General features: G+C 36.6%; 1 protein-coding gene across 10 annotated transcripts in view; it reads left to right on the top strand.

The window, feature by feature from the left end:
- The window catches only part of CCDC7 (coiled-coil domain containing 7), a 463,736-nt gene that overhangs the window by 423,209 nt on the left and 14,575 nt on the right, over positions 1–25,952 (top strand). For 6 of the 10 annotated variants that reach the window (XM_070601707.1, XM_070601702.1, XM_070601698.1 and 3 more), the window contains 3 exons: positions 2,727–2,849; positions 19,127–19,246; positions 21,408–22,710. In XM_070601707.1, the coding sequence (XP_070457808.1) occupies positions 2,727–2,849; positions 19,127–19,246; positions 21,408–21,511 (347 nt within the window). In that variant the 3' untranslated portion in view covers positions 21,512–22,710. Of the gene's footprint in view, positions 1–2,726; positions 2,850–19,126; positions 19,247–21,407; positions 22,711–25,952 lie in introns of those variants that run through there. The other 4 variants (XM_070601703.1, XM_070601701.1, XM_070601699.1 and 1 more) reach the window with 1 other exon arrangement.

Genomic DNA, 25,952 nt, shown 5'->3' with positions numbered 1-25,952 from the left:
CAATGAAATATCTGAAAAAGAAATTTAAAAAACAGTCATTCACAGTAGCATCAAAAACAGTAGAATACTTTGGAAAATTTAAGCAAGGTTGAGAATGGCCTAAACGCTAAAAACCACATCACTTTGGTGAAAGAAATTGAAGAAGCACAAATAAATGGAATGTTATCCTGGGTTCATGGGTTGGAAGAGTTCATGTTTTTAAAATGTTGATACTACCTAAAGCCATGTATAGATTCAATGCAATCTCTATCAATATTCCCATGGCGTTTTTCCAAAAAGTAGAAAAAAAAATCCTAAAATTTGTTTGGTACCACAAAAGACCCTGAATAGACAAAGCAATCCTGAGAGAGAAGAACAAAGCTGAAAGCATCACACTTCCTGATTTCAAAATATAATGCAAAGCTATAGTAATCAAAACAGGATGGGACTGACATTAAAACAGACAGTATACGAATGGAACAGAATCAAAAGCCTGGATAAACCCTCATATATATTGACAACTAATATGTGACAAAGGGGCCAAGAATACTCAATGGGGAAATGATAGTCTCTTCAACAAATGGTGTTGAAAAATTGGATATCCATGTGCAAGAATGAAATTGTTCTCATACGTTATATCATTAACAAAATTAACTTGAAATGAATTAAAGACTTAAATGTGAGATCTGAAACCTCATACTCCTACAAGAAAATACAGGGAAAAAGCTTCTTGACATTGGTCTTGGCAACAATATTTTGACAGTACCCCAAAAGGACAAGCAACAAAAGCAAAAATCAACAGATGGGACAACATTAAACTAAAAAGCTTCTGCACAGCCAAAGAAACCATCAACAAAATGAAAAAGCAACATACAGAATGGCAGAAAATATTTGCAAATCATTTATCTGATAATGAGTTAATTTCCAAAGAATATAAGGGAGTCATACAACCAAATAGCAAAAGAACCCAAACAATGCAATTATAAATGGGTAGAGGACCTGCATGGAGATTTTTCAAAGAAGACCTACAAATGGATAACAGGTACATGAAAAGGTGCTCAACATCACTAATCAGGGAAATGCAAATCAAAACCACAATGAGATATTGTCTCACACCTGTTAGAATGGCTATCATTAAAAAGACAAGAGATGAATGTTGGCGAGGACATGGGGAAAAGGGAACCCTAGTACACTTTTGGTGAGATTGTAAATTGATATAACCTCTATGGAAAATAGTATAGATGTTCCTCCAAAAATTAAAAATAGAACTACCATTTGATCCAGCAGTCCCACTTTTGGGTGCCTATCAGAAAGAGATGAAATCACTATTTCAAATAGATATCTGCACTACTGTGTCCACTGCAGCATTATTTAAAATAGCCAAGACATGGAGACAACCTAAGTGTCTGTAGACACATGAAGAGATAAAGAAAATTTGGTATAACATACACAATGGAACATCATTCAGCCATTAAAAAGAAGGAAATCTTGTCATTTGTGACATGGATGGAGCTTCAGGTCCTCATATAAGTGAAATAAGTGAGACAGAGAAGACATTCATATAATCACACTTATATGTGGAATCTAAAAAAGCTGAACTCGTAGAAACATAGAGTCGAATGGTGGTTACCAGGGGCTGTGGAATGGAGGAAATAAGGAGATGTCGGTCAAAGGGTACAAACTTCCAGTAAGAAGATGAAGTTCTGAGATCTAACGTACAGTGTGATGACTATAGTTAACAATACTGTCATATATTAAATAATTGAAAGTTGTTAGGAGAATAGATCTTCAATGTTCTTACCACAAAATTAAAAAAGGTAACTACATGAGGAAATGGAGGGTTTAACTCATCGTATTGCAGTAATCCTTCCATAACATATGCATATATCAAAGCATCACATTGTAAACTTTAGACTTATGCAAGGTTATATGTCAATTATATATCAACAAAGCTGGGGAAAAAAGAAATGAAAATGTGGTATAGACATACAATGGAATATTATTCTGTCTTGAAAAAGAAGGAAATTCTTCCATATGGACCTGGCTATGGATGAACCTGGAAGACATTAATGCTAAGTGAAATAAGCCAGTCACAGAAGGACAAACACTGCATAACTCCACTTATTTGGGATGTAAGATAGTCACAGAAGCAGAGAATAAAATGGTGTTTTCCAAGGGCTGGGGGTAGAGAGAAATGGGTAGTTGTTCAATGGGTATAAAGTTACAAGTGTACTAGATGAAGAAGTTCTAGAGACCTTCTGTACAACATTGTGCTTATAGTTAACAATACAGTGTTGTGCACTTAAAAATTGTTAGGAGAGGAGGGGAGTACTTGTCCTAAGTATTCTTACCATACACACACACAAAAGCAAGGACACACGGGAAGTCTTTTGGAGGTGATGGATATGTTATTACCTTGATTGTGGTGATGGGAACACAGGTATGCATATGTTCAAGTGCATCAAAATGTTTAAATTGAATGTGTCAAGCTTTTGTATACTAAGTGTACCCCAATGAAGCTGAAAAAAAGGGAAGATATGATCAAGGAAAACCGAATAAATACAAGGAAGGGAAAATGATGAAATAGTTTATAGAAACTAGAGTAATACACAAGTGGCCATTAAATAAAATGTGGGAAGAAAATATTACAAATGCATAAAGAAAGACTAATAATACATGGAGTTTGGGGAATAGTGTGTGAATATTTAGAGTCTTCATGTAATTTTTCTTTTTAAACTTTATTTTAGGTATTAATTTATTTAAAAACAAAAATATACTCTCACCTCAACAAGAAGATTTCTCTACCAGGCACATCACAGCAAATAAATTCCCAACAAACGTGATCAATTTGTCACCCTTTGCCCAAAAAGGTAAAACTTACATGTAAAAATATAAGTATATAATTATTTAGAATAGTTTTTATAGTACAGTTTTTTATTTTACTAGTTTTGCATCTTACCTTTTATTCAGAAATTTCTTTGGTAAATCCTTGTAAGCCTGAATGAAATGGCTTTAATTTGTCCTTTTTACTGGCAGTATAATATTTCATTGTACAGAATTCTTAATTCAATCATTCTTCTCTTAAAGGGCATGGACTTTTTTAGCTTTTCACCACTACTAAATGTGTCCATGAACATATAGTTTTAGATATGGGTACTTTGATCTCCTTGGGGGAGAGTCCCAGGATTGAGATTGTTAAAGCAAACCTGGATTTTTAATGTTAAAAGATACTTCCATATTGCTTTCCTAAAAGGCTATTAAAATTTACATTTTCACCAGCAACCTTGGGAAAAAATTATTTTTCTCTGCATAACCATCAGGCATACCACTTTGTGGGTCTTTTTCTTTGTTTGTTTCTTCATTTATGCCTATCTGTGAGTTACTGTCATATTTTATTTTAATTTTTTCCATATTTGTTAGTGTTCTTTTACTGCATAACCATCTCAAAACTATTTGGCTTAAAATAGTAACTATATAGTTCGTGATTTGGGAGTTAGCAATGTAGACTGGTTTTGGCTGGGCTACCTTATGCATCTTTGGTCAGCTTGTGGTCAATGGCTTCACTCACATGTCTGGCAACTGGCTTCCTGTTGTTTGGGACAATGAGGGTATATAGCTGGGGTCCATTGAAAGATAGAAACCTCACTAGTTGCTTGGAAAGAGAGCAAGAATTAAAAAACTAGTTAACTAAGTATAAAGTTTTTAACTAGATAACTGAAAGTGTAACGAGAACTCTAAGGTGACATGGAGGAAGAAATTTCAGGAAGCAGTTGCCACTCCTGAGGCTGAAGGAGACCTCTGAGTAGAGGAGGCAGCGTGGCTGGTGCTCGTGTCTCTGATTCTTCAGGAGGGGTCTCAGACACACTTCTAAAGAGGGAGCAATGCTACTGTCTCACTGGTGAGAATTTAAATAGAACTGGTTCTGCAAGTGTTGGAGAAAAACAAACCATTTATGTCAGGGAAGGAACTTCTGCTCCTGGGATAAAGAAGCATTGCTGGGTGATGGTCACAGGAACTGAATAGAGACCTGAAGCTCTCAGGAAACCCACTGTTAACCAAATAGGAGAAACAAATTCTTGTTTCTCCTTCAAACTTGTGGTCTCCCTCTGGTGTCCCCTATTTCCACAGCCGAACATGGGGTGACCCGGCAAAGCAGAAATGTGGTTTTCAGAGTCCCAGGGTTTAGAAGGGTGGTTTGGGAGCCAAGTGGCACAGGAGGTGACCTGGCTCCGTGTCTCTCCTCATCCAGCAGATTAGATGAGGAGTCGCCATGTTGTAACCTCAGGTTCTGGAGCAGCATGTGGGTGAGCCTCCATATACAATGAAGTGTAAAGTCTCTGCTGGCATTTGTTTGCTTTTGTCCCATTCACTAAAGTCATTTAGCCAAGACCAAAGTTGTGTAGAAGGACATGGATACAAGTAGTCAAGAACACACTGAGGCCATGGTTGAAACAAGTCCACCACAGTGTTCCTCCTGGTTGCAAGCATTCACGACTCCAACACATATGCAAAATACATGTGCTCTTCCCAGAACCCAATACATTCTAATTAAAATTTGGGATCAAGGCCAAAGACCACAATCTTGTCATCTATAATCATTTTCAGACACAGCTTCTATGATGTGACTTCCCACAAAACAAGCACAAAATACAACGGCAAGACAGGGATAGGCTCTACAGTAGGCACTCTTCTACAAAAAGGCAGGAAAAAACAGGGGCACATAGCAGTCAATAATCCATGCATTTAGATAGTCTTTTCCATTATCCAATTACATTATATTTTAACTACATTATAATTTTCTCAATAAAAATATGCGTGCAAAAACAAATGAACCAGGATGTTGGGAGATCCCAGGATGGAATGCAGACTGGGACATTTGGAACTGACTGTATTATAAATGTATGACAAGTGACGTCAGCATCCTGATGGCATAAAGTACCCCTAGTTTTTGTCCCCTCCCAACAATAAAAATCTGGTGTCCATTCATGAACAAAAATGCCTTTGTGGGAGTTGTGGGATCCAGCATCACATGCCAAGGGACCGGAGGAGTCTCGCTCACCCGTGCATCAGGCAGACAGACTTCCATCCTGGCTGTGGACCCTGCAATAGCTTGTGAACTGGATTCAGTCCCTCTCAGCTGCAGTGTGGAAGCACCTGGAGAACACTGACTTGGGCAATCACCCACAGACAAGAGACCTTTTGTGTAAGTCCAGGTTTCCAGAGGAGAAGTTACAGCACTACAGTGTAGTAAAAAATAAGAGTTTGGACACATTGGCATGGATAAAAGGAACAGTTTGACTTTGCCCACATCACACTTCCCCCAAGGTGGCACAGCTAGGGCCAATGGAGACCTTCTCATCCCATGATTTCTCCTATGGAGGGAAGGGAGAACAAGTGAGTGAGAACCAGACTTCCCCAGCTGTGCAGGACACCATGAAAGACACCCATTTTTCTCTTGTAGCATCCAGAGTACTAAATTGTAGGGTGAGAGGAGATCAGGAGAGTGGCAGGTAAGATTCTCAGAGAGCATCAAAGGGATGAGCTTCCTGCTGACTGTGTTGTAGATTCCATAAGGAAACCTTCCCATGAACTGCTGGGAAAGCCTCACCTGCAGATCCCCCCAACTGGCCATGAGCACCTCCAGTGACAGACATGCCTTACCCACACCTTGCCCCACTCTGCAGCCAGCTTCCTGTGCTCACTCTGAGGCGGGCAGCAAGAGAAAGCTTTGGTGGACAACTAGGGACGACTTGCGGAAAGCAAGCCAGGGTCTGTGGGCCAGAAAGAAACCACAAACTTGAGCTGCAGTGGCATCCAAGGGATAACAAAGGGAGGTGATAGTTCTTTGTGGTTTTGATTTGCATGTCCCTAATAATTAGTGATGTTGAACATCTTTTCATGTTCCTATTGGCCATCTGTATATCTTCTTTGGAAAAATGTCTGTTCATATCCTCCGCCCGTTTCTTGACTGGGTTGTTTGGTTTTTTAGTCTTTGAGTTGTATGAATTCTTTTTATATTTTGGAAGTTAACCCCTTGTCAGATAAATGATTTGAAAATATTTTCTCCCAGTTAGCGGGTTGTCTTTTCATTTTGTTGATGGTTTCCTTTGCCTTGCAGAAGGTTTTCAGTCTGACATAGTCCCACTTGTTTATTTTTTTCTCTTGTTTCTCTTCCCTGAGTAGAAACGGCATTCAAAAAGATACTGCTAAGAGCAATGTCAAAGACTGTACTGCCTATATTTTCTTCTAGGAGTTTTATGGTTTTAGGTCTTACATTCAGGATACCACCTTACACCTGTCAGGATGGCTATAATTAACAAGACAAAAATAACAAGTATTAGAGAGGATATGGAATAAAGGGAACCCTCATACACTGCTGGTGGGAATGGATACTGGTGCAGCCACTATGGAAAACAGTATGGAGATTTCTCAAAAAATTAAACCTGGAAATACCAATGATCCAGCTATCCCACTACTGGGTATTTAGCCAAAGAACGTGAAATCAACAATTCAAAGAGATTTATGCACCCCTATGTTCATCGCAGCATTGCTCACAATAGCCAAGATGTGGAAGCAACCCAAGTGCCAATCAATAGATGAATGGATAAAGGAGATGAATGGAAAACAGCACAGATGAACCTTGAGGGTACGATGTTAAGCGAAATAAGCCAGATAGAGAAAGACAAACACTGTATGATTTCACTCATATGTGGAAGATAAACAGACACATGGATAAGGAGAACAGATTAGTGGTTACCAGAGGGGAAGAGGCTGGAGGGAGGGCGAGAGGGGTAAAGAGGCACATATGTATGGTGATGGATTAAAAACTAGACTATTGGTAGTGAACACAATGCAGTCTATGCAGAAACTGATATATAATAATGTACACCTGAAGTTACACAACGTTATAAGCCAATATGACTTCAATAAAATAATTAAATAAAAATAAATAAATAAGTAAATTTTAGAAAAAGGTGGCTGTCAGCCCTCAGCCTATTGTGTTGCAGGATACAGAGAAGATACACAAGCTTATGAATCTACCACAAGAGGGAGCAAGAAGCATGAAGCAAGTGCATCCATTCAAGGTCTGAGAAAGCCTCAGAATCTCCAGCAGGGCTGATGGAAGGTATTTCTTCCCTGAAGGCAGTTAGTCAAGATTGGAGGTGGTGACTGCTACCACAAATACGAAGACAGCAACACAAAATTCCAAGGAACGTGAGAAATCAAGGAAACACGATACCACCAGAGGATCAAAATAATCTTCCAGTAACCAAACCCAAAGACATGGAGACCTACAATTTAGCCAATAAAGAATTCAAAATAGCGGTTTTATTTTATATATGTTAATAATAACTATATAGCATTATTAATATATATAAATAATATAATTCTATCTATAATAGAATACTATTCAGCTATTAAAAAAGAAGGAAATCCTGCCATTTCCAACAACATGGATGAATCTTAAGGGCATTATGCTAAGTGGAATGTCAGACAGAGAAAGACAAATACTCTATGATCTCACTTCTGTGTGGGATCTCAAAAAGCTGAACTCATAGAAACAGAGAGTGGCATGGTGGTTTTCAGGGGCTGGTAGGGGGGGAGTGGAGGAAGTGGGGAGATGTTGTTCAAAGGATACAAACTTCCAGTTATAAGATGAATAAGTTCTGGACATCTAATGTACAGCATGGTGATTATGGTTAACAATACTGTATTATGTACTTGAAAGTTGCTCCGAGAGGAAGTGTTAAATGTTCTTGCTACAAAACAAGATATGGTAATTATGTGACATGATGGAGGTGTAAACTAACACTGTGGTGCAAATCATTTTTTAATATGTAAGTGTATCAAATCGACACATTGTACACCTTAAACTTACACAATGTTATGTCATATATATCTCAATAAAGCTGGAAAAAAACCAAAGAATAAATGTATGATATAACTTTACTGATGGGGTAGACAAAAATGAGAAGCTCAAAGTAACTGGAAAAGAGTGCTTTGAGTGGATACTGTAGGGCTAAAGACACAAACAACTGTACATAAACATTGTACTCAAGTTGGTACATTTGTTACTCATAGAGGTAAAGATTAGCAATTATATATTATTTTATTAATTAATTTATTTTTGGATGTACATCATAATATATTTCGAATTCTGTGTAGATTACATCATGTTCACCACCCAAAAACTAGTTATAGTCCATCCCCTCACACGTGAGCCCAATCACCTCTTTTGCCCTCCCCCCTACCCCCTTCCCCATGGTAACCAGCAATCCAATCTCCAATGCTATGTGTTTGTCTGTTGTTGTTTTTATCTTCTACTTATCAGTGAGATCATATGATATTTGACTTTCTCCCTCTGACTTATTTCTCTCACCATAATACCCTCAAGATTCATCCATGTTGTCACAAATGACCGGATTTCATCATTTCTTATGGCTGAGTAGTAGTTCATTGTGTATAAATACCACATCTTCTTTATCCATTCGTCCCTTGATGGGCACCTAGGTGGCTTCCAAGTCTTGGCTATTGTGTATAATGCTGCAATGAACATAGGGGTAGCAGGTATCTTTATGCATTTGTGTTTTCATGTTCTTTGGATAAATACCCAGCAGTGGGATAGCTGGATCATATGATAGATCTATTCTTAATTTTCTGAGGATACTCCATGCTGCTTTCCATAGTGGCTGCACAAGTTTGCACTCCCACCAGGAGTGAACAAGGGTTCCCTTCTCTCCACATCCTCTCCAACATTTGTTGTTTCCTGTCTTGTTGATTATAGCTATTCTGACCGGAGTGAGGTGATGTCTCATTGTAGTTTTGATTTGCATTTCCCTGATAGCTAATGATGTTGAGCATCTTTTCATATGCCTGTTGGCCATCTGTATATCTTCTTTGGAGAAATCTCTGTTCAGATCTATTGCCCAGTTTTTAATTGGATTGTTGGGTTTTTTTGTTGTTGAGCTGTATGAGTTCTTTGTATATTTTGGATATTAACCCCTTATCTGATATATGGTTTGCAAATATCTTCTCCCAATTCTTAGGTTGTCTTTTCATTTTGTTGATGGTTTCCTTTGCTGTGCAGAAGCTTTTTAGTTTGATGTAGTCCTATTTGTTCATTTTTTTCTTTTGTTTCCCTTGCCCGGTCAGACATGGGACTTGAAAATATGCTACTCAGACCGATGTCATAGAGCGTACTGCCTATGTTTTCTTCTAGAAGTTCCATGGTTTTGGGTCTTACATTAAAGTCTTTAATCCATTTTGAGTTGAGTTTTGTGCATGGTGTAAGGGAATGGTTTACTTTCATTCTTTTGCATGTGGCTGTCCAGTTTTCCCAACACTAGCCAGAGCAATCAGGCAAGAAAAAGAAATAAAAGGGATCCACATCGGAAAAGAAGTGAAACTGTCACTCTTTGCGGATGGCATGATTGTATGTCTAGAAAACCCTAAAGATTCCACTAAAAAACTTTTAGAAACAATAAAGGAATACAGTCAAGTCGTGAAGAGACTCTCCTTTCTCCATCGTATGCTCTCGGCTCCCTTGTCCAATATTAGCTGTCCATAAACGTGTGGGTTTACTTCTGGGCTCTCAATTCTGTTCCATTGATCTGTGTGTCTGTTTATATGCCAGTACCATGCTGCTTTGGTTACTATGGTTTTGTGGTGTATTTTGAAATCAGGGAGTGTGATACCTCCAGCTTTGTTCTTTTTTCTCAGGAATCCTTTGGCTATTCGAGGTCTTTTGTTCTTCCATATAAATTTTAGGATTCTTTGTTCTATTTCTGTGAAAAATGTTGTTGGAACTTTGATAGGGATTGCGTTGAATCTATAGATTGCTTTAGGAAGTATGGACATTTTAACGAGGTTAATTCTTCCAATCCAAGAGCACGGAATATCTTTCCATTTCTTTGTGTCTTCGATTTCTTTCAACAATGTTTTATAGTTTTCGGTGTACAGATCTTTCACCTCTTTGGTTAAGTTTATTCCTAGGTATTTTGTGCTTTTTGTTGCAATTGTAAATGGGATTGTATTCTTAATTTCTCATCTGCAACTTCATTGTTGGTGTATAGAAGCGCAACTGATTTTTGTGTGTTGATTTTGTATCCCACGACTTGACTGTATTCCTTTATTGTTTCTAAAAGTTTTTTAGTGGAATCTTTAGGGTTTTCTAGACATACAATCATGCCATCCACAAAGAGCGACAGTTTCACTTCTTTTCCGATGTGGATCCCTTTTATTTCTTTTTCTTGCCTGATTGCTCTGGCTAGGACTTCCAATACTATGTTAAATAAGGGTGGTGACAGTGGGCATCTTTGTCTGGTTCCTGTTGTTAGAGGGATAGCTTTCAGTTTTTCTCCATTGAGAGTGATATTTGCTGTGGGCTTGTCATATATGACCTTTATTATGTTGAGGTATTTTCCTTCTATACCCATTTTATTTAGAGCTTTTATCATAAATGGATGCTGTATCTCGTCAAATGCTTTCTCTGCATCTATTGAGATGATCATGTGATTTTTATTCTTCATTTTGTTAACGTGGTGTATCCTGTTGATAGATTTGTAGATGTTGAACCATCCCTGCATCCGTGGAATGAAACCCACTTGATTATGATGTATGATCTTTTTAATGTATTGTTGTATTCAATTTGCTAGTATTTTGTTGAGGATTTTTGCATCGATGTTCATCAGTGATATTGGCATGTAATTTTCTTTTTTTATGTTGTCCTTGTCTGGTTTTGGTATTAAGATAATGTTGGCCTCTTGGAATGAGTTAGGAAGCCTCCCCTCCTCTTCAAATTTTTGTAAGAGTTTTAGAAGGATAGGTGTTAATTCTTCTTTGAATGTTTGGTAGAATTCACCAGGGGAGCCATCTTGTCCTGGACGTTTATTTTTTGGGAGGTTTTTGATTACTGTTTCGATCTCCTTACTGGTGATTGCTCTATTCAAATTTTCTACTTCTTCTTGGTCCAGTTTTGGAAGGTTGTATGTTTCTAAGAATTTATCCATTTCTTCCAGATTATCCAATTTGTTGGTGTATATCTTTTCATAGTATTCTCTTATTATCTTTTGTATTTCTGAGGTGTCTGTTGTAATCTCTCCTCTTTCATTTCTGATTTTATTTATTTGAGCATTCTCTCTTTTTTTCTTGGTGAGTCTAGCTAAGGGTTTGTCCATTTTGTTTATCTTTTCAAAGAACCAGCTCTTGGTTTCATTAATTTTTTCTATTTTTCTTTTAGTCTCTATGTTGTTTATTTCTGCTTTGATTTTTATTATTTCCTTCCTTCTGTTGATTTTGGGCTTTGTTTGTTGTTCTTTGTTCAGTATCTTTAGATGCATTTTTAGATTGTCTGTTTGGGATTTTTCTTCTTTGTTGACGTAAGCCTGAATTGCTATACACTTCCCTGTTAGAACTGCTTTTGCTGTATCCCACAGATTTTGGCATGTCGTGTTTTCATTTTCATTTGTCTCCAGGAATTTTTTTTATTTCTCCTTTGATTTCTTCATTGACCAAATCATTGTTCAGTAGCAGCTTGTTTAATCTCCACATTTTTGTGGCTTTTCTGGTTTTCTTCCTGTAGTTGATTTCTAGTTTCATACCTCTGTGGTCAGAAAAGATGCATGGTATTATTTCGATCTTCTTAAATTTATTGAGACTTGTTTTGTGGCCTAATATGTGATCAATCCTGGAGGATGTTCCATGGGCATTTGAGAAGAATGTGTATTCTGTAGTTTTTGGATGGAATGTTCTGTTTATATCTGCTAAGTCCATCTGGTCTAATGTGTCCTTTAAGGCCAGTGTTTCCTTATTGATCTTCTGTTTGGATGTAAGTGGAGTGCTAAAGTCCCCTACTATTATTGTGTTACTGTCTATTTGTCCTTTTATGTCTGTTAATAATTGCTTTATAATATTCAGGTGCTCCTATGTTGGGTGCATAGATATTTACAAGTGTTATATTTTCTTGTTGGATTGTTCCCTTTATCATTATGTAGAGCACGTCTCTGTCTCTTGTTACAGTTTTTGTTTTAAAGTCTATTTTGTCTGATGTAAGTATTGCTACCCCCACTTTCTTTACTTTGCCATTTGCATGGAATATCTTTTTCCATCCTTTCACTTTCAGTTTGTGAGTGTCTTTAGGACTGAAGTGTGTCTCTTGTATGCAGCATATACATGGGTCTTGTTTTTTTATCCAGTTGGCCACCCTATGGCATTTGATTGGAGCATTTAGTCCATTGACATTTAAAGTGGCTATTGATAAATATGTGTTTAGTGCCATTTTGTCCCTTTTATTTCTGGGTGTTTTAGTAGTTCTTCTCTGTTCCTTTCTTCTTCTCTTGCTCTCTTCCCTTGTGGTCTGATGGCTATCTTTAGTAATATGTTTAATTTCTTTTGTCTTACTTTTTTCTTGCTTGTTATAGGTTTCTGATTTGTGATTACCATGAGGATCCTATTTAATATGCTATGCATATAACAGTCTATATTGAGTTGATAGACTCTTTAGCTTGACCTCTTTCTGAAAGCTCTACTTTTTCACTCCCCTCCTCCCACATTTTATGTTTTTCAAATCATATATAGTCTCTTGTTTAGTGTGTGTCCATCCATTACCCTCTTATCGTTGAAATAGGTGATTTTAGTACATTTGTCTTTTAACCTTCATATTATCTTCACAGGTAGTTGATCTGTACCTTTAGTATATTTTTACCTTTACAAGAGATTTTATTGCCTGGTTTTTTGCTGTTGTTGTTTTGTTTTTTGGTAATTTTTTAAATCTCTATTTGTGGTCATTACTTTCCCACTTAAATAAGTCCCTTCAGCATTTCTTGCAGATCTGGTTTCTTGGTGATAAACTCCTTTAATTTTTCTTGTCTGGGAAGCTCTTTATCTCTCCTTCCATTCTGAATGACAACCTTGATGGATAGAGTATTCTTGGCTGTAGGTTTTTTCCTTTTAGCACTTTAAATATGTTGTGCCATTCTCCTCTCACCTGTAGGCTCTCGGTTGAGAAGTCCGCTGTTAGCCTGATGGGCTTCCCTTTATATGTCACTTGTGGCCTTTCTCTTGCTGCTTTTAGGATTCTCTCTTTGTCTTTAATTTTGGACATTTTAATTATAAAATGTCTTGGTGTGGGCCTCTTTGGGCTTCTCTTGTTTGGAGCTTTCTGTGCTTCCTGAACTTGGATGTCTGTTTCTTCCCTCAAGTTAGGAAAATTTTCATCTGTTATTTCTTCAGATAAATTTTCTGCCCCTTTCTCTCTTTTCCTTCTGGGACACCTATAATCCAAATGTTAGCACACTTCATCTTGTCCCAGAGCTCCCTTAGACTAATTCTTTTTTCTCTTTTCTGTTCTGCTTGGGTGGTTTCCTCTAGTCTTTCCTCTAGCTCACTGATCGATTCTTCTGCCTCCTCTACTCTGCTATTGAGTCCCTCTAGTGAATTCTCATTTCCAGTATTGTCTTCTTCATTTCTGATTGGGTTTTTTAAATATCTTCCAGTTCTTTGCTGATGTGCTCACTGTGTTCATCCATTCTTCTCCCCATATCTGTGAGCATCCTCATGATAGTTTGTTTGAACTCTTTGTCAAGGAGGTCACTTGTTTCTGTTTCATTTAGGCCTTTTTCTGGGGTTTTGTACTGTTCCCTTGCTTGGAAATTATTCCTCTGTCTCCTATGTCTCTTTCTCTGTGCTTATGTCTATGTATTAGGTGAGTCGGCTATGTCTCCCCTGATCTTGGAGAAGTGGCCTTATTCATGAGATGCCTTATGAGGCCCAGCAGTGTGCTTCCCTCTCGTCACCAGTTGAAAAGATCCAGGAGTGACCCCTTTGTGAGCTACTTGTGTCCTTCTGCTGTTGCAGGGTTGCTCCCACTGCAGGTACCCAGAGAGTCTAATCTTTCCTTCCCTGGCCAGCTGTTTGTAAATCCGGTTTGGGGAGCTTCAGCATTGTTGGCTCCAAAGTCTATCAGCACACTCCTATTGCAGTTTTCCTCTTAATTGGGTTGGCACCCAGTATAGCTGGTTGCTAGGCTCAGGGGCCTACAGTGTGATAGGCCTCAGGCCTTCAAGGCTGTTGTCAGTTCTCTTAGGAAGCAATTATTTTTAAAAAACAGTGCACTGAGGTACAATTTGCATACCATAAAATTCATCCATCTTAATTTTATGAGTCAAGGATTTTAGTAAATTTCCTGGTGTGCAATCATCGTCTTAATTCAGTTTTAGAATATTTTCAGCATTCCAATAAGATCCCTCATGACGGTTTAGCTAAGTTAGTTCCCACCTCCAGTCCCAGGCGATCACTGATCTCCTTTTTGTCTCTATAGCTTTGCCTTTTCTGGACATTTCATATGAATGGAATCATAAATATATGGTCTTTTGTGTGTAGTTTCTTTTAATAAGCATGTTTTTGAGCTTCATCCATATTGTAATATGTATCACATTTCATTCCTTTTTATTCTCTTGTATGGCTGTAGCACATATTCTTTATCCATTCACAGGTTGATGACATCTGGGTTTGCTCCACTTTTTGGCTATAATGAAGAATGTGCCTCTGAACATTCACATGTTGGTCTTTGTGAAGACTTAAAAGTTTTCATTTCTCTTAGGTGGATGCCTAGGAGTAGAGTTGCTGTGTTTTATGGTAAACTTATGTTTAACTATTTTTTTAAATGCCACTGTTTTCCAAGGTGGCTATACAGTTTCACATACACACCAGCAAAGTATGAAGCTTTCCAGTTCTCCCCATCCTTGCCAACATTTGGCAATTGTCTGTCCTTTTTGATTATAGACATTCTGTTGGATATGAAGTGACACTTTACTGTGATTTTAATTTACACTTTTCTGATGACAAATGATGATTTTAATTTACATTTTCCTGATGACAAATGATGTTGAGCATCTTTACATGTGCTTATTAGTCATTCATGTATTTCTTTGGTGAAATGTGTTTTAAAATTTCATGCCCATTTGTGAATTTGTGTTTTTTAAGTTCTTAAAATGTTAAGAGTTATTTATATATTCTGGACAGAACTCCTTTATTTGATACAGGATTTGCAAATATTTTCTCCCAGTCTGTGGCTTGTCTTAATTTTCTTAGTTGCAGTCAAAATTTTTTAATTTTGATGAAGCCTAATTTATTAATTTTTCTTTTATGGGTCATGCTTTTAAGCTTACATCTAAAAAATCATTTTTTTCTAAGAGTTTTATAGTATAGCTATTACACTTAGGTATATAATTTATTTTGAGTTAAATTTTGTGTATGGTTGGAAGTAAAGTTTCAGGTTCATCTTTTGCAAGTGGGTATGCAATTGTCCCAGCACCATTTGTGAAAAAGAATCCTGTTTCCATGGAATTGCCTTGGCAATTAGTTGAAAATCAATTAGCTATAATTTCAAGGGTTTACTACTGGAGTCTAAATTCTCTTCCTTGGATCTATCTGTCTATTGTTATGCCGTTACTATTTTGTTTTGATAACTCAAAGTTTATGGTAAATTTTATAATTGGGAAGTGAATGCCCTACAGTTTTATTCATCTTTTACAAATGGTTTTGGCTATTCTAAGTCTTTTGCATTTCCATATAAATTTTAGTTTCAAGTTGTTAATTTCATTTTTTAAAAAAGCCTTCTGGAGTATTGATAAGGATTAAAGTGAATGCATATACCAGTTTGAGGAGAATTGCCATCTTAAAAATAGGAGTGTTCTGAGAGTTCTGGTTCAAAATGATGACATAGAAGACTCCTGAACACCTCCTCCCATTGACACACCCAATTTATAGCTGCATACAAGACAACTCCCTCTGAAAGAAATCCAGAAACCAGCCGAGCAACTCCTATACATCAAGTGAAAAAACCCACATTGAAATAAATAGGAGAGGCTGAGGCACAATCTTACCATAAACTCCACCCCTGGCACGGAGATGCACAAGAGGGAAGGAACTCAAAAATCCCAGCTTCTCCCTGAGGAATGAAGGGTTTGGATCCCACATCTGGCATCCAGATTTTTAAGACTTCCACCTGAGATAGACCTCCAAAACATCCAGCTCTAAAAGCCAATGGGGCTTGGATCTGCAAGATCCATGAGGAAATAGTGAACTAAGAACTAGTTTTTGGAAGCAGCCCAAGTGCCTATCAATGGATGAATGGTTAAAGAAGACATGGTGAATATATATATATATATATATATATATATAATGAATTACTACATTATATACATAATTACTGTATTATATATGTAATGAAATACTACTCAGCCATAAAGAAAAATATGAAATTGTGCCATTTGTGACAACAGGGATGGACCTTGAGGGTACTGTGCTGAGAAAAATAAGTCACACAGAGAAAGACAAACATCATATGATTTCACTCATATGTGGAAGATAAACAAACACATGGATATAGAGAACAGATTGGTGGTTATCAGAGGGGAAGGGTGGGAGGACTGCAAAAGCAGTAAAAAGGCACATGTGTATGGTGATGGATGGAAACTAGAATTTTAAAGGTGAACAGGATGCGGTCTATACAGGAGTCTAAATATAGTTATGTACATGTGAAATTTACACAATGTTATAGACCAATGTGACCTCGATAAAACAATTTTTTTAAAAAAAGAAATGTTTCTTGGGGCTGGCCCCGTGGCCGAGTGGTTAAGTTCGCGCACTCCGCTGCAGGTGGCCCAGTGTTTAGTTGGTTCAAATTCTGGGCGTGGACATGGCACTGCTCATCAAACCACGCTGAGGCAGCGTCCCACATGCCACAACTAGAAGGACCCACAACGAAGAATATACAACTATGTACCGGGGGACTTTGGGGAGAAAAAGGAAAAAAATAAAATCTATTAAAAAAAAATGGTTCTTTAATGGTAACCCTTCTTAACTCATCGTGGCTATTCCCCCAAGGCCCAGTGCAGAGGCAGCAGACTGAAAACAATCTTTCTATAAAAAAAAGCCTATTTGCTTATCTTAAAAGATGTGGCCTGAGGAGCAGGCTTCTAGTTTAACAGACATCTAGGAGCTGACTACAATAATCTCCAGAGACTGGAGACCAGAGGGTACCATCTTCACACTCTCCCTTGGCCTCACTCCAGGTCACCACCATCTCCTAGAAAGCAGCTTGTGCACACATCTGGAGCCTGGCTTTTGCAGCTGCTGTCCAGCCGATGCAGCCCTTGATCACCTGGCTTTTGCAGCTGCTGTCCAGCCGATGCAGCCCTTGATCACCTGGCTTTTGCAGCTGCTGTCCAGCCGATGCACCCCTTGATCACCTGGCTTTTGCAGCTGCTGTCCAGCCGATGCACCCCTTGATCACCTGGCTCTGGTGGCCAGCAGGGCCTATGTTAATGAAGTCTACAGGACTATAACAAACAGAAACGGTTCCTAACCAGCTGTCCTCTCAAAGCCTGACCCAGGGGCAGCAGACTGTAACCAGTCTTTTAATTAAGGAGACCTATTTGCAGATGTTAAAAGGAACAGTTGAGGGTCAGGCTTGGATTTTAACACACATTTAGGGGCTGACTGTAATTCTCTCCAGAGACTGGGGAGGCCAGTGCGGATGTAATGTACAGCATGGTGACTATAGTTACCAATCCTGTACTGCATATTTGAAAGTTGCTAAGAGAGCAGATCTTAAAAGTTCTCATCACAAGAAAAAGAATTAACTATGTGTGGTGATGGATGTTAACTAAACTTATTGTGGTGATCATTTTGCCATATATACTAATATCAAATGATTAAGTTGTACACTAAAACTAATAACAATGTTATGTCAATTATATTTCAATAAAATAAAGTGTTTTAATTTGTGAATATTGAATTTATTTATTTAGCTCTTCTTTAATTTCACTCAACGTTTTGTAACTTTCAGCACAAGGCTTGCCCCTCTGTTAAATTTATTATTATTTTATTCTTTTTAATGCTATTGCAAATAAAGCTGTTCCCCTGGGGCCAGCCCCGTGGCCGAGTGGTAAGTTCACACACTCCACTTCGGTGGCCCAGGGTTTCGCTGGTTCTGATCCTGGGCGCGCACATGGTACTGCTTGTCAGGCCATGCTGAGATGGTGTCCCACATAGCACAACCAGAGGGACCCACAACTAAAATATACAACTATGTACTGGGAGGATTTGGGGAGGGAAAGCAGGAAAATAAAAAGATTGGCAGCAGTTGTTAGCTCAGGTGCCAATCTTTAAAAACAAAAATAAAACCAAAAACTGTTCCCTTAATTTAATTTTTGGATTATTCAATGCTCATATAAAGAAATAAAATTGAGTTTCATTTTACATGCCCAGCAATACAGTTTATGCAGTTGTTTTTTTAATCAGTTAACTGAAGAATATAATAAAAAATGTATACTGTCCTTTATATTTACCTATATAATTATATTTAGGGTGCTTTTTACTTCTTCCAGTGGATTGGAGTTACTGCCTGATGTCATTTTGTTTCAGCCTCAAGTATTCTCTTTAGAATTTCTTTTAAGACATGTCTGCTAATATAACAACAAAATTTCTTAGTTGTTTTTGTTCAGGAAGGTCTTTGTTTCATCTTTACTTTTTAGTGATAGTTTGCTGGGTATAAAATTCTTGGCTGTGATTTTTTGCTGTCAGCACTTTGCTTTCACAATTGCCTTCTCCATTGTTTGTGATGAAAAGTCAAATATTAATCTTCTTAATAGCTTTATTGAGATATAATTTACATATGATACAATTCATTCAAAGTGTGCAATTCAAAGGATTTTAGTACATTCACAGAGTTGTGCTTCCATCACTACATTCAACTTTAGAACATTTCCACTACATGAAAAAGAAACCTCCACCTTCCACAGCCATCATCCTCCAGCCCTCTTGTGGCCCCAGCCCTCAGTAAACACTAATCTAATTTCTGTTTCTAAAATTTGCCTATACTGGACATTTCATAGAAATGGAATCTTATAATATGTGGCCTTTTCAGACTTACCTCTTTTACTTAGCTCTGATCTCCAAAATTATCATTCTAAATGCATATAACTTTATCATCTTAATTAAATTAATGATCTCAAAACAATTATTAGTTATTTCAATTCCTTTAATTTTATTTTTATTGGCAACTAACTTACTGTGTAAGTATTAAAAAATAGTTATAAATGTGATCCATCTTATAGCTAACATATTTTCTAAATATTTCTAGAGGAAACTTCTAAGTCCTTTGCACCCTACATGAGCGAACTTCCAAAAGCAGTTCATAGAAGATCTAGGGCTGAGTCAAGAATTTATAAAGCCATCCCGCTTCCTTCGCCGGAAACTTCAGGTAATTTTTAATATTCTTAGTGTATAGTGTGAGTCTTTAAATTAATAAAGCTTTAGTTATATGGAAATAACCAGACTGCACTAGCCTTAGTCATATAACCAGTTTAGCAAAACACACATGAAAGTAAATGCTGAATCAAGCTCATCTAACATGTGCATTCTCGGTGGGTGAGCAGTGTCCCTGGCATGGCTCTTCCTTCCCGACTACCACTCAGTTGAACTCCATTTCTTTTCTCAGCCTTTCCTTCTTGCTCACTATTATAGATCCTGCAGATGACTAAGATAAACCCATCTTATAGTCCTCTTCCTTACATTTATATGTCTCTCTTTTGTCCAGTCCCAGGAAGGATCTGCAATAGAAAGACTTAACATGAGGGTAGGTGGGAAGGAAAATTAATATTATGTTCATTTTTCCCTTTTCCTTCATTACCATCTCCCCAGCCATCCAATCCATTAATAACTAAGAACTAATTTACTGACCCTGTTTCTTATACATTCCTCCAGAGGCATTATATAATCATCACCCTAGTACGTTTCTTATAGATAGTGATTTTCAACTTTAAAAAAAAGTAGATAATTTTTCTTTGGTCTGTTATGTTCTCTAAAACTCAAAATAATTATATACGCTCTGAAAATGTTTGCCAGTTTTTCATTCTAACTCTGCATCTTTATTCTTTATCTCTTACCATCATATCCATTGATGCGTCTTGCCATTCTGTGGATATATAACTCAAAGATAAAATAAATTTGACTGTTAACTGAAGTAAGACATAATTAGGCAAGGAAGTCTTCTGGAAAATTAAAAATTAATTATAATATATCCTTTATGTTCAGATAGGCTAGCCCCTTATGTCTAACTACCAGTGAAATCAGTAATCTTTTAGTATGTTTTAGGCAAATGTTATTGATTTTAGATTTACCTGCTACTTTATATCACCCACAATCCTGCTTTCCATTTATGTAGCTCCTACTTTTTTTTCTTTTTTCTTTTATGCTGAGGAAGATTCACCCTGAGCTAACACCTATACCAATCCTCCTCTATTTTGTATGTGGGTCACCACCACAGCATGGCCGCTGATGAGTAGTGTAGGTCCATACCCAGGATCTGAACCTGGGCTGCTGAAGTGGAGTGTGCCAAACTTAACCACAAGGCCATGGGAATGGCCCCTATGTAGCTTCTACTTTTAATGCCTAGAAAATTATTTCTAAATATTTTAATTTGATTTTCCTCTCCTAGGCCAAAGCATTCTCTTTGATAAAGGTACTAATTATAAGCAGTAATATTGCCAAAAGAAACAAGAAAGAGGAGAACAAGAACTAACAAATAGTCTGAATAATCCACTATCTAAAGTTTTACTCCATGATTAGACAGCAACAATAATGGTCTTCTTTTGTGGATTGAATGGAAATGATGCTGCCATAAATGTTTTTATTTTCCAAGAAAACGTCAAGCCTTTTAATCTAAAAATAATAGCATATAAACATTTTTTTAGGCAAACGTTTGCTTTGAGGAATGTAAGAGTTGAATGTGTCATTTCTCTTCAAGACATATTGTGAAAATTCAACACATTAATGTAAATTTCCACCATTAACTTTGAGAAAGTACCATCTATATGCCCCACATTCTGCTTTTTATTTTAGTGTATTTTTTTCCAAATGAGCATATTTAAATTATTTTATCACATAATTTTGTTCTTCACAGTGCTTAAAATATGTATTTTCACAATAACATTTCTGAGTACCACTCCTTCCATTCTGGCTCTAGATTTTTCACTGTGGGAATGCAAACTTCTTTTTTTAAATGAAGATACACTGTTTCAAATAGAGATAAAAACATTAAGAATATATCTATTTAATTGCTTAAGTATTTTTTTGCTGTATTATTGTAAAAAAAAGCTCTTTCTCTGACATTTTCATATATTATATTTCTATTACTTCTTTTTCTTGATTTGCACTCTTACTGGTTATGTTTATAAATATCAAGTATTCTGCAAGGAAAAACGGGAGAGAAAATATTTGTGTTGGTAAAGCTGCTTTATCTAAATTATTGAAAAAATATAAGGAAGCTATGCTTTAGAAGTGGAATAAGACTTATTTTAACTTTTTAAAAGTTGAAATCAGGTCATTTCTAGGATAATTTAACACTATTCTCATTTTTTTAGGGCATCCAAAAGATTCAATCTTAAACAAAATAAATGTTAAACATACAAATGCTCTGCCTGCTGTGACCTCTATAGCTAGAAAATCTATCTATAAAGGTAAATGAATTACTGCTAAACAAATACACATGATATAAAACCTTAATCCATGTTTCCATTGTCTCTATTTACCAATCAGTCAAACCTATGGGCTCCCTCCTCTAGTCAACCAATGGTATGATCCAAGTATGTTTTTCCAAACCTTTTTTTTCTGGTTCTGTACTATAATAGGATTGGATGCATGGATCCTCCTCACCTCTGATCCAGATAAATTGATATAGATTTCTTTTATGTCTCATACCTTTAAGTTGCTGCATATTATTCTGTAATGTGGCTGTGCTATAACGTATTTAATGATTTCTCTATGGAATGACATTTACATTTTTATGAATTTTTTTTGCTCCTACAAGCAATGGTGCAATAAATATCATTGTGCATATATACTTATACTATGGTGATTATATTTCTATAAAATAGAGCATGGAAACTGGGACTGTTGCATTAAACGGTATGCATGTTTTTTATTTTAATAGATATTGCCAAATTACTTTTGAAATGACTGTAGTTAATAATTCTGCTAGGAAATTCATGAAGGGATTGTTTCTCAGCATCTTTTCCAGCACTAGACTTCTCATAGATTGGAAAACTTAATATTGTTAAGATACCAATACCACTCAAAGCAATCTACATATTAAGTACAATCCCTATCAAAATCCCAATGATTTTTTTGAAGAAGTAGAAAAGTCCATCCCCAAAATTCATATGGAATCCTAAAGGACCCTAAATAGTCAAAATAATCTTGAAAAAGAACAAAGTTTGAGGACTCACTCTTCATAATTTCAAAGCTCACTACAAAGCTACGGTAATAAAAATGGTGTGGTTCTTGCATAAAGATAGACATATAGACCAAGTCAACAAAATACAGAACCCAGAAATGAACCCTCACATATATGGCCAATTGTTTTTTACAAGAATGCCAAGACCATTCAAAGGGAAAAGGACTGTTATTACAACATATAGTGCTGGGAAAACATATAGTACTGGATGCCCACATGCAAAGAGTGAAACTAGATCCTTACCTTACACCATGTACAAAAATAAAAATTAGCTCAAAAGAGATCAAAGACCTAAAGATAAGTGCTAAACTATAAAACTCAGAAGAAAACACAGGGGGAAAATTTTATGACATAGGATTTGGCAATGATTTCTTGGATTTGGCACCAAAGGCACAGTCAAACAAAGTGAAAATAGACAAATATTATCAAAATTTAAAATTTGTTCATCAAAGGACAATATTAATAAAATAAAAAGGCAGTCCCCAGAATAGGAGAAAATATTTGCAAAAAATATGCACACTGTACTGAAACTGTTATAGCTATATATTTATATATATAATTATATTCATTGAAAAGATATATATGTAATGTGAATGTAGTTAAATAGAAAAATTTATATTTATTATTACTTTTTTCCAAGTTTATTGACGAATAATTGTATATATAAATTTTACAACGTGAAGATTTGATATGCATATACATTGTGCAGGAATTACCAAGATCAAGATAATAAACACATCCAAGATTCCAGTTCAAGACGGCAACATAGGAAGATCCTGAACTCACCTCCTCCCATGGACACAATGAATCTACAGCTATATATGAAACAACTTCCTCTGAAACAAAACCCCGAAAACTAGTTGAGCAAATCCAACACATTGGGTGAAGGAGAAATAATTCACATCAAAATGGATAGACAGGCTGAGATACAACATTACCATAAACCACATGACTGGCACAGCAACTCACAATCGGGAGGGAATTCATAACCTCCAGCTTCTCCATGATGAGCAAAGGGTTTGAGCCCCATATCAGGCACCCCAACTTCCCAGACCTACATCTGAGAGGTGAGCCCCCAAAACATCTAGCTTGAAAGCCAATGAGCCTTGCATCCACAAGACCCACAGGGCTGTATAAACAGTTTTTAAAGGTCTGTCATGAGTGGATAAATTCTTAGAATCATGCAACCCTTATAAAATGGAATCAAGAAGAAATAGAGAATTTACATAGACCAATCACCAGGAAGGAGATCCAAACAGTAATCAAAAACCTCCCAAAAAATAAGAGTCCAGGATGAGGTGCCTTCCCTGGTGAATTCTACTAAACATTCCAACAAGACTTAATACCTATACTTCTCAAACTCTTCCAAAAAATTAAAGAGGAAGGGAAGCTTGCTAACTCATTCTACAAAGCCAACATTACCCTGATACCAAAACCAGACAAGGACAACACAACAAAAGAAAATTATAGGCCAATATCACTGATGAACATCAATTCAACAACCCTCAACAAAATACTAGCAAATTGCATGCAACAATACATTAAAAAGATCATCCACCATGATCAAGTGTCATTTATTCCCAGGATGCAGGGATGGTTCAACATGCTCAAATGAATCAACGTGATACACCACATTAACAAAATGAAGACTAAAAATCATATGATCATCACAATGGATGCAGAGAAAGGATCTGACAAGATACAGTATCCTTTTATGGTAGAAATTCTGAATAAAATGGGTATAGAAGGAAAGCCTCTCAACATAAGAAAGGCCATGTATGACAAACCCACAGCAAAGATCATTCTCAATGGAGAAAAACTGAAGGCTATCCCTCTAAGAACAGGAACCAGAAAAAGATGCACACTTTCACCTCTTTTATTTAACATGATATTGGAAGTCCTAGCCAGAGCAATCAGGCAGGAAAAAGAAATAAAAGGGACCCAAATTGGAAAGTAAGAAGTGAAACTGTCACTATTTGTAGATGACATGATGTTATATATAGAAAACCCTAAAGAATCCACTAAAAAACTTTTAGAAATAATAAATGAATATGGTCAAGTTGCAAGATACAAAATCAACATACAAAAATCAGTTGTGTTTCTATATACCTACAACAAAGTAGGAGAAAGAGAAATTACGAATACAATCCCATTTATAATTGCAACAAAAAGAATAAGATATCTAGGAATAAACTTAACTAAAGAGGTTAAATATCTGTACACTGAAAACTATAAAATATTGTTGAAAGAAATTGAAGACAACACAAAGAAATGGAAAGATATTCCATGCTCTTGGATTGGAAGAATTAACATAGTTAAAACCTCCATACTCCCTAAAGCAATCTACGGATTCAATGGAATCCCTATCAAAATTCTGATGACATTTTTCACGGAAATAGAACAAAGAATCCTAAAATTTATATGGAACAATAAAAGACCCAAATAGCCAAAGGAATCCTGAGAAAAAAGAATAAAGCTGGAGATATCACACTCCTTGATGTCAAAATATAGTACAAAGCTTTAGTAATCAAAACAGCATGGTACTGGCACAAAACAGAGATGTAGATCAATGGAACAGAACTGAGAGACCAGAAATAAACCCACACATCTATGGACAGCTAATTTTTGACAAGGGAGCCAAGACTATACAATGGAGAAAAGAAAGTCTCTTCAATAAATGATGTTGGGAAAACTGGACAGCCATATGCAAAAGAATGAAACTAAACCACTGTCTTACACCATATACAAAACTTGACTCAAAATTGATTAAAGACTTGAATGTAAAACCTGAAACAATGAAACTTCTAGAAGAAAACATAGGCAGTATGCTCTTCAGTCTCAGCAGCATATTTTCAAGTACCAAGTCTGACTGGGCAAGGGAAACAATAGAAAAAATAAATAAATGGGACTACATCAAATGAAAAATCTTCTGTACAGCAAAGGAAACCATCAACAAAATGAAAAGACAACCCAACAACTGGGAGAAGATATTTGCAAACCATATATCTGATAAGGGGTTAATATCCAAAATATATAAAGAACTCATACATCTCAACAATGATAAAATGAATAACCCAATTAAAAAATGGGCAAAAGATCTGAACAGATATTTCTCCAAAGAAGATATACAGATGGTCAACACACACACACACACACACACACACACACACGACAGGATGTTTAACATCACTATCAAGGAAATGCAAATCAAAACTACAATGAGATATTACCTCACTCCCATCAGAATGGCTTTAATTAACATAACAAGTGTTGGAGAGGTTGTGGAAAGAAGGGGACCCTCATACACTGCTAGTGGGAGTGCAAACTGGTGCAGCCGCTATGGAAAACATTATGGAGATTCCCCAAAAAATTAAGAATGTAACTTCCATACGATCCAGCTATTCCACTGCTGGGTATTTATCCGAAGAACATGAAAACACAAATGCATAAAGATACATGCACTCCTGTGTTCATCGCAGCATTATTCACAATAGCCAAGACTTGGAAGCAACCTAGGTGCCCATCAAGGGACGAGTGGATAAAGAAGATGTGGTACTTATACACAATGGAATACTACTCAGCCATTAGAAATGATGAAATCTGGGCATTTGTGACAACATGGATGGACCTTGAGGGTATTATGCTAAGTGATAAGTCAGAGGGAGAAAGTCAA

The sequence above is a fragment of the Equus przewalskii genome, chromosome 30, assembly GCF_037783145.1.
Source record: "Equus przewalskii isolate Varuska chromosome 30, EquPr2, whole genome shotgun sequence".
Classification (NCBI taxonomy): domain Eukaryota; kingdom Metazoa; phylum Chordata; class Mammalia; order Perissodactyla; family Equidae; genus Equus; species Equus przewalskii.
Note: the sequence above shows the minus strand (reverse complement) of the source record. Positions and strands in the feature narration are given on the sequence as shown.